Raw genomic sequence first — 16,571 nt, forward strand, 5'->3', positions numbered from 1 at the left:
TTCTGCCCAGGTAGGGGCACAAATGCTATTCTTAAGGTTATGAACATTGTTTCTTCTAGTGAATCCGAGTACAGCTTAGGTATCTTTTATATATATCAGGGGCTTTTAATAATTTTTTGGTGGCCCTCTGCCCTGTTTCAGCTGTAGAAGAGTGATTGTACACAAAATGGACTGTATGTGTTACATAGTTAGTTTTTAGTTTTTACATAGTTACTTCATACTTCTGAGATGTTGTCTCAGAAGTAGGAAAAAACACTATCTAAAGGTTGTTTGCCAGGGAGTGTTTTAGGAACACTGCTCTGGCTTGTTGAATCCGATACTTTGATGTGGTTGAGGTTACCCAGTGGATGCTGTTCACTGTGTTTGCGGATGATGAGCTTTTGCTGGTTAAAGGAGATTTGAGGAATGAGATCAAATTCAGGGCAACCCAGGCTTGCAGGATGATTTTGGAGTTTGCAACATAAGATGGTGTTTAGCCCAGAGAAAACAAAAATAATGTAGCTCAAGGGCAAGCTAGCTGTTATATGACAACCTCTTGTATCAAAGGCAGGTCAACAAACTATATATGTCCTGCTGCAGAAGTATCAATGTGTTATCCTTGATAAAAATCTTTGATTCAAGAAGCGCTTACAAATGCTGCCAAAAAGGCTTGTTCTACTTCCTTCAGTGTTCAGAGACTAGTTCAATTCGATTGGGGGCTTAATTTCAGAACCATGCATGTTCTATATAAGGGTGTATATGAAGTTATAATGCTGTAAGCATTATAACTTCACCAATTACATTACGACCCTAAGAAGGTAGACCAACTTACCTCTGGGTGCATAAAAGAAATAGACGACCAATGTTTCCATTTATGGCAATCAGGTAGACTAAATTGTTCGATGGCCATTACATGTATAGTATTTTTCCTGTTCTGAGAAGCATGCAGGTAGTAAGGTGGGTTTTCCCCAATCAGCATATTACAGTTTCTTTCTGAACATGGTGCTTTTGGAGATAGGTTGGCCAGATTTGGTTTGATTAATTCAGGCTTGTGTCCAGAGTGTAGGGCTGAACATGGTGCTTTTGGATATAGGTTGGCCAGATTTGATTTGATTAATTCAGGCTTGTGTCCAGAGTGTAGGGCCACTGATGATGGGCACTATGTCTTACGACTAAAATTGACAAATTTATGATAATGAAACAAACATTGTTATTTCATCATACCCACTGTCTAAAGCCAACAGAAAAAAATTTAATCATGAATCTTATTTCAGTGTTTAATTAATTTTGTACTCTTTGCATAAGTACTCATTCTCCTTTGCTCACAAACAGAAATACTTTATAAGAATGACCTAATTCAAAGAATTTCTTCCTGACCAGGATTTTTAACTACATTTTTATGATTTTGAATTTTGTTCTCTACATCTTTTCTCTTTCATAGTCTGATGGCCCAACTCCCAAACATCACAAAAAATCTTAACCTAAATGAGAAAATCTTGACCAAAAAACATAATTTACATTGCATATAAAATATAAGCAGTAAATAGCAAGAAGTAGACATCACTGTGATGCCAAATTTATAAGAAAAATAACTAAGTGCGGCTACACAGCTTTATGTGACACAACTTAGTCGAGTGAGGATACTCAGTCTGTAAAGACTTGTCTATTTGAGCTCTGCGTTTTATAGTTTTTTCGATTGGTTTTTTGGCGAATTCATTGATTTGGACTGTTGGGAATTTAAGTGCTTTGGTTAACGGATACAACTGTAAATTTTTATGAGATTTGGACGTGGATTTACCTTTTTATCAAGAGTTTTTTTTCTGAATTGGTTTAAGTGACTATAAGGTAACTTTATGCCTCATTTTGGAGGCTCTAAGTTATATTTTTGGTGATACATAGTGATTTTATGTGAAAGTGACATAAGAGAAGATATTAACATACATCTATTTTGAGTATTAACTATTTTTTACGAAGTTAATAACAAAAAATTGAGGTTATATAATAGACAATTTTACTGAAATATTCTAAGTTAAACTGACTGGACAATACCTGCATAGTTCTAACTGGTAAACAAACACTTAAAAATTTTCCACTCAAGTTGAATAATTGTACGAATTTAGTCTAAGTCCTAGTAAGCGATATATAGGGGAAACAGTCTTTCCATCATAACTCCCGATCCATAGACCATAGAACCAAAATTCCTTGACCCAAATTCGATTCATAAACTTCCCTACCCCCTGACACCTCCTCCACCAATTTTGGACCTCATTTTTCAACTTATACATTTTACCGAACCAAAATGTTGGGGTCTCCTATTATATCGTGTGGGTACTCGTTGGACGCGGAATTGTCCAAAGAGTACAACCATAGACAATGAGACGCCGTGGGTCCCTTCCTACGGAAGAAATGACCGCACAAAGTGCTGGAACATCCAAAACCGCGTCAGTTAAAAAGGTGGCCGATTCCAAAGGCAAAAAACGATTCAGGCAGGGCTCCTCCGAGGAAGAAGAGTCAAACCCAAATAGTCTTGGCAGCATCACGTACTAACTGGGCCTAGTTATGATGGCCCTAAAACAGCATATGGGCCCAGGACTATCTAAATACATTGGTGAGCATGAACTGGAACTCAAGAAAATATATATGGGACTGAAAGCCTTATCTGAGATGTCACCACCATTAAATGTGGTGACACAGGCAACTCAGACCGAGGCGATATCACTGGAGCAAGCCGATATACTAGATATTGAGCTCACTGATGAAGAACTGATAGAGAGACTTCCTCAAAGATGGTCCTCACGTGCCATGGGGAAATTTAAGGCGGTCTCCTCCCCCGCAGGCGGTCAGGGGGATACATGCGAGTTTGTAGACATTCCTAAATCCAGAAGAGCTACGTCTGAACAAATCCTACCTGGGATGATAGCTCACAACGTCTCTACTATGATGACAGATATAGAGGAGAATGCAAAACAAAAGAATAAATTCACAATTTTCTACGACTCGACTCAGGAGGATAAACAGATGGCCGGATGCTTATTAAAAGCACTACGGAGAGTGTTGGACAAAACAACTGATGACACATATATATTGCCCGGTGGTCCCCATGGAAACATTATTAAAAAGCTGTTAATATATATGAATAGGAATAATGCCACGATGGTCTCCCTAGTTGTCCCTGGGATGGCTGATACAAGCCGGACAAGATCTAGGTCTGCCTCCAGACGACGTGCTACACCTCCTGTCGAGGGAAGTAAAATCATAGTAGTGAAGGCACAAGGCAAAGACTTTGCTGATCTACTCAAGACAGTAAAAAATACAGTAACTAAGGAAGAGGCAGGGGAAGTACTGTCCCTTAGGAAGGGCAGAAATGACGAATTGGAAGTCCGAATCAAGGGCGAAGACAAAGCGGCACAGTTTACGACCACCCTGTGAGACAGAGCAGCGGAGCTGCAAGTCGACTTGCGGACTAGAGGAGATCGGCGACCAGTTGTTCACATCAAAGACCTAAATGCTGACACTACTGAAAGGGAAATCAACGACGCAATTGCTGCAGTGGCGGGCTCTGCCGAGACATTCAGAGTGACATCTCTCAGACATGCCTACGGAGATACGCGCAATGCCACAGTCATCACCAACTACAGAACGGCAACCAAATTAGTTGCCAGCAGATTAAAGATAGGCTGGGTACATTGCAGGGCCTACATTCGCATAGACAACGATAAATGCCACAGATGCTGGGCTACTGGACACAGGACCGCAGATTGTAAGGGACCCGATAGATCTGCCCCCTGCTTCAATGCGGGGCAAAAGGGCACATTATAAGGGACTGCAGAGAGGGCATGAAGTGTTTGAACTGTGGCAGCGAATCTCACCGCACCAGAGGCGTGAAGTGTGGCTCCAGAGGAAATACCTAGGTTATTGATGACCAATGCTAATAGGAGCCGTCTCTCCCATGATTTAGTGGGAGCGACTGCTATGGAAGTTGAGGCCGATTTATTAATTATAACCGACCCAAACAGAATCGAAGCTGCTCGTCATGTCTGGACAGCCGACATTGCTGGTGATGTTGCAATCAGGAGTTACAGCAACAGATGCCCGTGGCAACTGCACCACCGGGAGGAGGGGATCCTGGCCATCACACTTGCTGAATTTTTACTAGTAGCAGGCTATATCAGTCCTAACATTGTACTTGAAGACTTCAAGACATATATCGATAGACTAACAATCATAATAATACAAGCACCCATAAGGGTCATATTAATGGGTGACTTTAACTGCAAAGCCATTATAGCTGGTAGTCAATACACAAACAACAGAGGTCAGATTTTCACGAATATGATGATGGCTACTGGCCTTATTTGTCTTAACGACGGCACACATACCTTCGAGGCAAGAGGACACAGAGCGGTTCTTGATCTCTCCTTGGTCGACAGTAGATGGGATGCACACACCTTCCACTGGTGTGTGCTCGAATCGGACACAGGCAGTGACCATCGCGCCACCTTGTTGGTCATGGACAACTCTCAATCTCCTGCCCATGCCTCTTCTAAACCGCCACGTTTAAACGGATGGCAAATTGATACGGTTGTCAATAGGACTGCTGCTAAATTGATAAATAGTAATGAGCTCACACCATTAGTCCTGCAGAATATAATTACAGAGGAAACGACTAGGATCCACCAATCGGTTAATAGAAAGCATCCAGTTTACTGGTGGTCACCAGAAATAGCACTGCAGCGCAACAGGTTACAGTACTGGAGAAGGAAGAAATATAGATTACGAGCAGGAGGCGGCCCTCCTTTTGAAGCCGCACTTAATGAATTTGCGGCGGCAAGGCGAGAGCTTAACTGCATGATCAAGCGTGCAAAAAGGGACCGATGGAGGGAATTATGCTCCGAATTGGCCTCCGACCCCTAGGAGCGGGCTTACCAAATAGTTATGAAGAGGTTCGGACGACGTCTGCCCGTCCTCACGTCGAAGAATGCAACAGCACAACTAACAGATTTGTTCCCTGTCAGAGATGCTTGCCGATTTGAATGGCCGGACTGTGAAAGATATAGATTCACGCAAGAAGAGGTCAAAGAAGCAATAGGCCGCCTTAGAGATATAAAAAGTCCGGGACCTGACGGCATTCAAGCCGCTATCCTCAAGGGACTAATGAGAAAAGTCCCTTGGGAGATGACCAACATCACCAATTTTGGTGTCTCACACAAAATTTTCCCTGACTGCTGGAAGGCTTCCCGAACCGTATTTCTACCTAAATGAACTACAGATGCAAATTCGACAGCATACAGGCCCCTTAGTTTAATTAATCACATGGGCAAGGTGGCAGAGAGGCTAATTGCCGGCAAGTTATCCCAGGAATTAGAAGACAAGAATGGATTACATGATAACCAATATGGTTTCAGAAAGGGAAAGTCGGCAGTTCATGCCATTAATAAAATACTATCCTGGGCACATGATACTAGAGCCGGGTCCTGGCGAACCAGGAGAATTCCTCTGTTTATCACGCTAGACATTAAAAACGCTTTTGGCACAGTCAGGTGGGGTTCAGTTTTGGAGGCGCTGCACAGAAAACAGATCAGCCCATATCTCCAGAGACAGGTGGCAGACTATCTAAACGAAAGGTGGACTGAGGTTGAAACACTCGACGGAACTATCAGGCACCAGATATTGGGCGGTGTTCCCCAGGGGTCGGTTCTTGGCCCATTATTATGGATTATAGCTTTTGACAAATATATTGAGATTACAAATGCCTGCTGGCACCGAATTAGTGGCGTATGCTGACGATCTGGCTGTTCTTGTCGGGGCCAGAGCTGTAGATGACTTAGAATTTATTGCGAACATCGCTCTGGGTGCCATTCATGAGTGGCTGACAAGTGTCGGTCTGACCCTGTCCCTTGAAAAATGTGAGTATAACATATTAGCAAGCAGAAGAAACATTCGTAAGCTAGACCTCAAAATAGGCGGATATAATATACGGAGAGTACAACACACTAAATATCTAGGAGTAATTATCGACAAGTCGCTGACCTTCAGCTCCCACATAGCCAGTAAATGTGGGGAATCTGAGGGGTTACTGAAATCTTGGCTGGGTCTTATGTCAAGAACGGCTGCGCCGAAAGCTTCCAAACGAAAGATTATTGCTTCGGCATTGACTTCTACCTTGTTATACGCCGCCCCGATTTGGCATAGAGCTATGAACATCAATAAAAATGTCAGATGCATTCAGAGTGTGCACAGGAGGATGCTGATTGGGGTTATAAGCGCATACCGCACCATCTCATGAGGCAGCATGCGTGTTGGCATCAGTCCCACCTATAGAACTCTTGGTCCTAGAGCGATGGCTACGTTTTCACGGCATGGACAAGACGAGGCCAACGAAGTCATATATGATAAGTGGCAGGAGAGATGGGACAGATGCGTGACTGCCTCTTGAACAAGAAAAATGGTTCCTGACATCCGAAGATGGATTAAAAGAAAACATGGAGAAATGAGTTTTTATACCACACAGGCCATGACAGGACATGGAAACTTCGAAAAATAACTACATCGATTTGGACGTCGAGACTCCTCAACATGTATGTTTTGTGTTGAGAAGAACACAGCGGAACATACCTTATTCACATGCCCCAGATGGTTAACCCTGAGATGGCGCTATGGGATACAGGTTTTGACTGCTTTAGACATGCTATCGTTCCTGACAGCCGATAAGAACAACTGGCACAGATTTGAATCTTTCGTAACTCAAGTAATAAGGTTAAAGGATGACGAGGGAAGAAGGAGAGGATTTTAACATTAATAATGGGGTAATAAAATTCAAGACTGAGTCCCGGCCCTGCGGGGGGCGGTAGGGAACGACATAGTCAGGCCTTGCCGGTGTTCTGCGGGGTTAGAGGCAGGCAAAGCACAAGACCGAGACCCAGTTCCTGGGGCTTGGGCTGGGGATGGCATAGCCGGACTCGGTCCTGGTCTTGGGAATTTGAGGCAGGCAATAATAAAAGAAAAGATCCGACTGGGGGGAGCCAAACTGCCGTGTCGGACGTACAGCCGGTGGGTGGGGAGGCCCCCTTAGAGTAAAAGGACACTCCCTCGGGCTGCATATACTTAATTGGATAACCGGCCCGGGAAAAAAATAAAAATAAAAAGTGACACAACTTGTTGCTTATGTAACAGCTTCATCCGAGGTCTGACTAATCAAATAATAGTACTTCTTACTTTCTTTATAAGTAACTAATATACCTGTCATCCTTCAAATTTTATTACAACTTTTCTCAATGAAGCATTTTTACCTAGAAAATGATTCTGATTTTCTTAATTAAAAAATCAATTAATTGAAATTTCGAATGTATATCTCATATCATTGTGTTGGAAAATGTGGTTTGTTCACTCAAAAACTGATTGCACTATAAAAATATCCTTTCACTTAAATTATAGGTATCAGAAAACTTATGGAAAGTGAAAAAAGTTTTAAGGATTTTTTAAAAAATTATAAAAATTCAAGCTAAAAGAAATAATACATTACACAGAAATGTTTTTTGTATTTTATAAAGTAGTTTTCTTTTTTACAATGTAATAAATTACAAAAGTATCAAAACAATACTGTAAACGATAAAAAATATGTATTTAACAATTATGATAAGAGAATTATAAAGCCTAAAAATAGATATTTTAATAAGCATACTTCCATCAGACAGGAGAAACCATACCTCTACCACCATTCTCATCACGTTCTTTTACCATGGAAATTCAAAAATTTATACACAAAATTGACCTAAGATTATTAAACATTGCATATTAATTCTGTTATAATTTAAAAAATTTTAATTAAAACTTTCTTTCCATATTATATATATACATACATATATATTTATATAATACATACACACATTTTTTTTTAGGGGTGTTGGTTTTTTTCAGCATATCTTCCCAGTAGTCAGAAGGCTTTAGGATTGCATAACCCTGGTCATATTAACCAAATCTGTAGTTATGATATCAGAAAACAGTTTCGACCAAAAAACAGTTTTACATCGTTTGAAGAAGGCTGGATATAAAAAAATTTCAATCTTCGGATGCTAAATGGTTTAACAATGAAAAAATTAATGAATGGAATTTCCATCTGCAAATTTTTGCTAAAACAAAATCAAATCATTTTTGAAACGGTTCATTACAAATTATGAAAAACAGTAATGATCATATACAACATTAAAAAATTATCATGCACGACAATAATGTATGGAAAAGATCAAGGATGAGGTAAAGTGAAGCTCTGCAAACAGTGGTTCGCTATGTGGCTGCTGCTGCTAGTCAAATGATAGATTTCATTCGCTATTCTCAACAAATGGAAAGATTACACAAAGCAAATGTGATAAAGTGACCTGAATTGATTGATAGGAAAGTTTTTATCTTCCTTCACAACATCAGACCCCATACATACTCATATTTGGTGAGCCATCAAAAATTAAGAGAGCTTGGAAGCTTTGATTCATTAAGGTTTTACCACATACCCTGCCTGACCTTGCAATATCAAACTACTTTTTGGTCTGATATCTACAGAACTCTCTTAATGGTATAACATAGGCTTCAAAAGAAGCCTGTGAAAATCATTTATAAAACTATTTTATTTAGTGACCGGGTTATGATTTTACCTCAAAAATGGCAAAATGGAGGTTGTTATATATTAATAATTATATATTTACAATTATTATGGTGGTTGATTTAAATAGCATTTATTTGGTTTAATAAACTTCACTTGAAATATAAAAACATTTTTGCATTTACTTTTGCATTAAAATATGAATTAACTTTTTTCCTTAACCCAACATTAATCATGCAATATGTATATGCTAATACCAGTATGATAAACCTTTAAATTAATATTTCAATAATTTTCACTGAATTTTAATATTTATAGACAGCAATGTTATGAAAACATAACATTTATGGAAAAAGATGAAGTAAGAAAATTGTGTATCAAAACAGACAGTATTATCACAAAACTAAATTGGGAGTAATAAAAATTAAAAACGGTAACAATCTAAGCTGAATTTCATTTAATAATTATATTAATAAATCATTTTTAATAATACATTTTTCATTAATGAGTCAGTCTGTCTAAATTTTTTATATGTGCAATCAAATACAAATTAATAAAGTAAAATGCTTTTAATCGAATATATTAATAGAAGTATAAGAGAAGTGTTATCAAAAACAACAGTTAAGTAGAGTTTAGTACATCAATGACTAAATTAGTACACTGATGACTAAATCAACTGGTCTTGTGTTTGATTTCTGTCAAGCTTTAGCACCTTTACTCCAATCATTTAATCATACATCTCATCTTCCTGATTAAACTAAATAGTTCTAATAATAAAAATAAAATAAATATTTAACGACGTACTCACAAAAAACCACAATCCCAAAAATGTACATAATTATTCATTTGTTTTAGCTGTCATTTTTATGTTAATGCATTATTAACCAGTTATAAAAATTTTCCCACAGGAATTTAATAATTTTTTTATGTACCCCAGAGAAGGTAATCTTTGCAAACATTTAAATAAAACATAAAGATTACAGTTCACAAAATTAAAGTATATGGATACTCACTATCAATGCAATATAAAGAAATTTGTTCTGAATTGCTTCAACAAGAAATACATATACAATGATAGAAAAAAGATGATAGCTTATGTAGCATTTCCACTGCAATAATTAATCTACAAATGTTTAGCATTACCTGGTATTAATAGACTTAAGCAATAATGTAAATGACTATAATTAGAGACTTTTGGGTTGACCAATTTCATTTACTTCCTTCCCTTTTTTCTCATTTATTCATTATTCATCAGATGAGTACTATGGGTGTCGAGTCAGTTATTACTCTTTATCCATCTATGGCATTATACTTACATTTTCTAAAAGCAAGCAAGGCAACAACTTCTTTGATAGATTCACTAGAGTGGCAAGTCTTTACATACCTTTCAAATGGTCCAAATATTCTGTTTTCTATCCACAAGTTTTAAAAAACCAAACTAGTGGATGAAATACCTTCTGAGCTGTTATTGTTATTCCTATTTTAATCCAATGTGTGGAAACCAGACTTTCTATTCTAAATAAAATCAAATCTAATCCAAAACAAACAAGGTAATGGGTCTGACAAAATAAGCAATAATGAAAAGATAACTAGAGGTAGTGCTTCCAAGAACATGTAGATGAGGAGAATGACTTACAATAGAACAAGAATTTTGAATCAATTCCTACAAAAAAAAAATTAAATTAAATGTGTCAATATTTAAGGACAAATTTGTAAAATTAACTATTAACCTTAATAATTCAATAATCACAATTTTATACAATGGTTATTATTGAATTAAATTCTATGGTTATCCAAAAACTTTTGAATAAGTTTATAAGATTAAAACATTCAAGAATCAAAACTGGGGCTGGTAAATAAGTAAATAACTGTTTAATTGAAAATATCACTCTTGTCACTAAGATTCAAGTCTTATCAATATTTATTATTCAAAACAATTTTTATATTAATTTTTGAAATTTCTAATAATAAAAAAAATTTAATATTAAAAGTTTTTTTAATAAAAATAGTATTTTTTTTACAATAAGCTTGTTGGCAATAAAAAAGAATTAATTAATTGAAAAAAGTATATCTGTAAATTAGCTAATCTCACATAAAAATAATAAATCTGAAAAAGGAGTGTCATATTGGTATCAAGAGTTAATGTTTGCACCAATAAGAGTACAGTACAGTGTGTGTACTAACAGAAAGTATTCTCTATACTTGTTTGTTGTCAACAACACATACCTTTCTTAGGTAGAAAGGAAGAAGATCATCTTTCTTCAGTTTTCCCATGCAGAAGATAAGCAATTCAAGGCTGGCTGGACTAGTTATATTTTAAAGACATCGGCTCTTGATAATGTCTCCCAGCCACCGCTCTATTATCGACTTCTAATTGAAAACCATTCTACCTTGGCAATTCAAGGATGTCAAAATTTGCATGTTCTCTTATCATGAAGGCAGGGTGGAAAGTTCCAGGCCTGGACAAGAAAACAACATTTTTCTGGATACATTTCAATTTACTTTTCAACACAGTCACTATTAAGGTCTGTATACTAAGCCCAGCATTTCACAAGAGCACAACACCATTTTGATAAGTCGATTTATCCAACTCCTTAAAATAACTATATATGGTGACATTAACTTCATCATTGGTTGAAAATCTCCTCCCTCCAAGCCATTTTTTATTATTAGGAAACATAGTACCTGGATCTGGTGAATATGGAAAATGTTGGAGCAATTCGAACCATAATTTTTTGATTTTTGCCATTGCAATGACTGAAGCACTGGTGAGCTGGATCATTGCCTTGATGGAAAAGCACTATTTTTTTGACAGATGTGATCGTTTTTCCTTAATCTCATCATTGGAATGCTGCAATAGGGTCACATAATATTTTCCACTTATTATTTTATACTTTTTTAAGATAATAATCAATAAAAATTATCCCACATGCATCCCAAAAAAACAGTTGCCATAACTTTTTTGTGCGAAAAGTGGCGTTTGCTTTTTTTGGAGCAAGTTGATATTTTTCAACCCATTGTTTTGACTGCTCTTTTCTCTCGGGAGTGTAATGATGAACCCAAGCCTCATCAACCATTATAAATCAACATAGAGATTCCTCTAGATTATGCCGAAATAGCTTGAGACAATCGCTTGAAATGTTTTTACGATCGGGTATGAGCAAACACAGACCCATCCAACACACAGCTTGTTCATGTCCAAATGTTTGTGCAAAATGTTGCGCAAGCATTCTGTTGACATCCCTACACTCTCTGTTAATTCATTCTCTGTCACTCGTCTATCTGCCAAAATGATTTTGTGTAATTTTTCTATTATTTGGCATAGTCAGTGTGTGGTTTACTGTTAGTGCAGGTTCGACCCATTTTAAATTCCATGACTCAGCATTTAACTATTGTATTTGATGGAGAAGCGTCTCCCAATGTCATATCAAGCTCTTCTTTAATTTTCTTTTCACAAACCTCTCAAAAAAAGTATTTAATCACTGTACAAATTTCAAGATTTTTCCACTTTCCAAAAAAATAGGCCCTAATTCTCCACTTTGATGACCTGTAAATATTATACTAAGTTATGCAGAAACTTGGAACTCTTTTAGTAAACTAATGAAGACTGAAATCTTGCAATGCCATTAAGAAATTAAGGGTACTAATGCCATTTCTGTGTGAGGCCCAGAACTTTTACCCATACATTAACAAGTGAATCAGCTGCTTATAGACAAATCAATAAAATTGCATAGATAGAATAACTTACACAATATTAAACAGATCAATAAAATCATTCTTGCACAGGTAGTTAAATAAAATGTTATTAATTTATTATCAATTTAAAAAATAATAATAAAGAAGAGTTAAAACAACTTATTCTTCAATTAAAAAATCCCTGTCATGATACTTTGAGAGTCTTTGTAGTTAATAGTAATTTGTTGTAAAATACTATGTTACATTGAATATCTAAACTTAAAAAAACAATATACTCATATAATAATTAATACTACATTTATAATAATAATAATAGTAATAATAATAATAATAACAAATATAATAATATAATTACAGATATAGTAAAAAGAAATATGCTCAGGAAAATCCTAGGCCAAGAAAAAGGAATGATAACTACATACTCTGTGCCAACAAGGAACTTCACACAGTATGAAAAACTCACTGATATAATCTTAAACACAAGATCCTATTCTAAGGCCATATTTCTCACATCAATGAAAACACTCACTAAACCTCAAGCACATCAAAGCTTAAAAAAAAGCAGATGGATCAACAACACCCACAAAAATATACAACAAATAAACATCACCAATGAAGAAACACTAAATCAAAACATATTTAAAGACAACATCAAGAATTTCAGTGGGTTTCAAGAACTAACAAAACAAGTCAATAACTTTGTGTGGTCTGAGGAGAAAATTGCTCCATTCACAAAAAATTGAAAATCTAGATTAAAAAGATTAAACCATATATAAAGTTGTTTACACAGACCACAGATGGCCAAAACTGAGAAAAAATAAATATTTGATATAAATAATAACTCAACATAGAACATATAATTCTGATATCCCAAAAAATTTCATTTAAATAAATTCTGTATCTGTTATACATGCATATACAATACTACATAACTCCTCTTGAATTACAAAAATAAAGCGAAAAAAAATAATTTCTTTCACTTAATTCATTTTAATAAATTAATCATATTATTATGTATGCATTTTAAATACATGATATTTAACTTAATCAAAAAGAAGAAAGCAAAAATTAAAATAAAACAGTCATTAAAAGTTCAAATAAATAAAATTATATAATATAAAATAAATAATATTAATGATACAACTGGAGGATAAATTAAATTTTACGTACTACGGTTATTATTAGCAAACAGTTCTAATAATATATACAGGTAATTGTAAATTAAATACCATTTTATTATTCACCACAAAACTGAATCACTTTTATCTGAGAAACTTGTTAATGTCATTTAACAAAAATTAATTATAGAAAATTTTCATTACTTTAATTTCATTACATACTTTCATCTATATAGGACAATTGATTTTGTTAAAAGGCAAATTTTTTACAGCCACAAAAAATATCATACACATATAATTTGTTACCTCCATAAAACAATCTTCATAATATTAATGTACATACATATATGCAGAATAATACTAAGGAATAACATGTTTATAATAATGCAGATCCTTGTTAGAAGTGCTTTAAGTAAATTTCTAAGGATACATCATGAACAATATACCTGCACTAACTGAAAAACAGAAACAGAAAATGTATTAATATATAATACATTATATTTTCAATTAACAATACACAGTTTCTATGTTTAGTACTGCTTATCTTTCTTAGAATCATTCATTTATCTCTTGTTGACACGTTTCGGAACCACTTAATTGTCAAAACCTATTGTACTCATACTTTATATTTCTGTCGATCTTTATATAGTGTTTAGTTAATGCCCCTCCCTATATTTGACATCATGCCTTATCTGATCGTCTGCTTGTTTATTTGTTATTAATGGTTATACTTACCTTTTAATTTTATTTACCTATTTCCTACTTTCAATAAATTGAGGTTCTTGAAAAGGACATTCACTTGATTACTAATCTGTTCATTTATGATCGTTTTATTGTTACTTTTTAATTTAAAGAGTTCTAGATTTTTGAAATGTTCATTCTTCCTCCTTTAACACATTTATGGATTAATTTTGTTGATTCTTCCAATTTTCAATGGGGTATGTCCCTCTTTGATTTCTCAAAAATCAAAAAATGATTCTAATTAATGCAATCAATAAAAGAACATACCCCAATGAAAATGGAAGAATCAACAAAATTAATTCAATGAAAGGGACATACCCGCAATGAAAATGGAAGAATCAAAATCAATTAAAAATGGAACAAAATTAATTCACAAGTGCGTTAAAGGGAGAAAAATGAACATGTTAGAAAATCTAGAAATTTTTAAATTAAAAAGTAACAATAGAACAATCATAAATGAACAGATCAATAATCAAGTGAATATACTTTTCAAGAACCTCGACTTATTGAAAGCGGGAAATAGATAAACAAAATTAAAAGATAAATATAACCATTAATAACAAATAAGCAAGAAGAAGACCAAATAAGGCATGATGTCAAATATAGGGAAAGGCATTGACTAAACACTGTATAATGATCAACAGAAATACAAGATATCAATATAATAAGTTTTGACAATGGAGTGGTTCTGACATGTGTCAATAAGAGATAAAAGAATGAAGCTAATAAAGATAAGCAGTACTAAACATAGAAACTACAATGATCTTGGCAGAAAAGATAATAATAGTAACTAACTTAACAATAAATATATTAAAAGATTCCAGCAATTGTTATGTGGGAGCCACTCATATTTTATGTTCTAAAAGTTCCCAAAATTGACTCGATCAGTTTAAAATAACAATTATAATGAGGAAATTATTGGTTTTCATGTTTGCAGTATGACATCATAACATAGCTGTATATCAAACATTTCCTGTTTGCACACAAAAATACTTAAGTAATTTGTTTCACATCATGTACATCAGTGAAAAATGACAGTTACTGATGGTTCACAAACCTCAAATTTTGCATTTTGCTTAAAAAAAATTACTGTTAAGACATTAATGCAGCTTAAACAAGCATATGGAGAATCGGCAATAAAGAAAATAGAGGTTTACAACTGGCATAAGTGTTTTAGTACTAAAGATGACACTCATAGTGGGCGCCTGTCAAATGGGCAGGAATGTTGGAAAAGGTGTTTATAACAGGATGGAGAGTATTTTTAAGGTGATTACTTATTTAATGCTGTAAATATTCAATAATTTTTTATTTTAAAAAAAACTGGTTACTTTTTGAACCGACCTCATAAATTCAAATTAATGTTTTACATTATTTTTTTGCCTAATAACTTAAATATAGCTGACTTCTTCTTCTTTTTGTTATGTAGTATATTTATTTGATTATTTGATTAAAAACTTGCATACAGTTTTTCCTAACTTGACCAAAGATTGGGTGCATGTTACACAAAGGATATTAAAATGAAGGATATTAAAATTCACAGTGAAATATAAAAAATTTTGATATTTTGCTATGGTGACAGTTGATAAAAATTACTACTGTATGTTATAGCTTAAAGAATATTTTATAAGGATGAAACTTTTACTGTGAAGTTTTAATGTGTAAACATGAAAAAGGTTTGTTGCATAACAGGTAAGAAATGGGTAAAATATGTCAGGGTGCAGGCACCTGGAAGTTGTTACATCAATTAATATGCCACTTAGAGACAACTTTTGGGGCCATTCTGTCAAAGGTATTAGCCCTTTGTTACGAGAGATACGTCTTCACTTTTGTTTGGGAAGGGCTCTTTAATTAGTAGGAGCACATCTTAAAATTTTTAATAATTTGGTTTTTTACTTATATGATTTCATCATCTTCCATAGATTCTTTTTTAAAATGATTAAACCACTAACTAAGCAGTAATGTGTGGCGAGGGTGTCCTCATATGTCTCTTAGATGTGTTAAAATAAAATTTTTGCCAAACTTAACATAAAATCACTGTAATTCTTTGTTTGTGTAAATCAGTTATCACAAAAATCACACTGAAGGACCCAATCAATGCCTACTTAGATGAATACTACACAGAAACTAATTAAAATAGACAAATGTGGGTTTATTCATAAGTTCCTGTGTAATGTAATGACCCTAAATGCACATTTCAAAATACCTGTATATGCACCAGAGAAAAAAAATTTAGTTTAATTTTTTTAATCTCATATGTAAAGGAGATGATTAAACTTATGAGAAAAATTATAAAAATTAAAAACTAATGACATATTCAGCACGTTTTTCAATTAAGCCATAATATACAACAATGTAAGTTATAGGAGTTTGTCCATTTCTTTATGCTGTCTCTACAATTATGCATCCAAATTGTCACAATCTATTCCACCTTCTAAGAACAAAAA

At 34.5% G+C, this 16,571-nt stretch overlaps 2 protein-coding genes across 4 annotated transcripts in view; one reads left to right on the forward strand and one right to left on the reverse strand.

The window, feature by feature from the left end:
* The first annotated feature begins 3,897 nt into the window (after window positions 1-3,897).
* LOC142319981 (uncharacterized) lies at window positions 3,898-4,893 on the forward strand. The gene has a single exon (XM_075357660.1). It carries the CDS (start codon window positions 3,898-3,900, stop codon window positions 4,891-4,893), a length of 996 nt encoding a protein of 331 aa, XP_075213775.1.
* Window positions 4,894-13,353: 8,460 nt separating this feature from the next.
* ZnT49B (solute carrier family 30 member 9) overlaps window positions 13,354-16,571 on the reverse strand; it is a 138,816-nt gene continuing 135,598 nt past the window's right edge. For all 3 annotated transcript variants that reach the window (XM_075356460.1, XM_075356459.1, XM_075356458.1), the window contains one exon: window positions 13,354-13,841. The gene's annotated coding sequence lies outside the window, so the exon portion shown is untranslated. The remainder of the gene's footprint in view (window positions 13,842-16,571) is intronic.

The sequence above is a fragment of the Lycorma delicatula genome, chromosome 2 (genome assembly GCF_047948215.1).
Source record: "Lycorma delicatula isolate Av1 chromosome 2, ASM4794821v1, whole genome shotgun sequence".
Taxonomy (NCBI): Eukaryota; Metazoa; Arthropoda; class Insecta; order Hemiptera; family Fulgoridae; genus Lycorma; species Lycorma delicatula.

Bases quoted from the DNA above. Each gene is read 5' to 3' on its own strand.
- LOC142319981 (XM_075357660.1), top strand. From the start codon at position 3,898: ATGACCAATGCTAATAGGAGCCGTCTCTCCCATGATTTAGTGGGAGCG.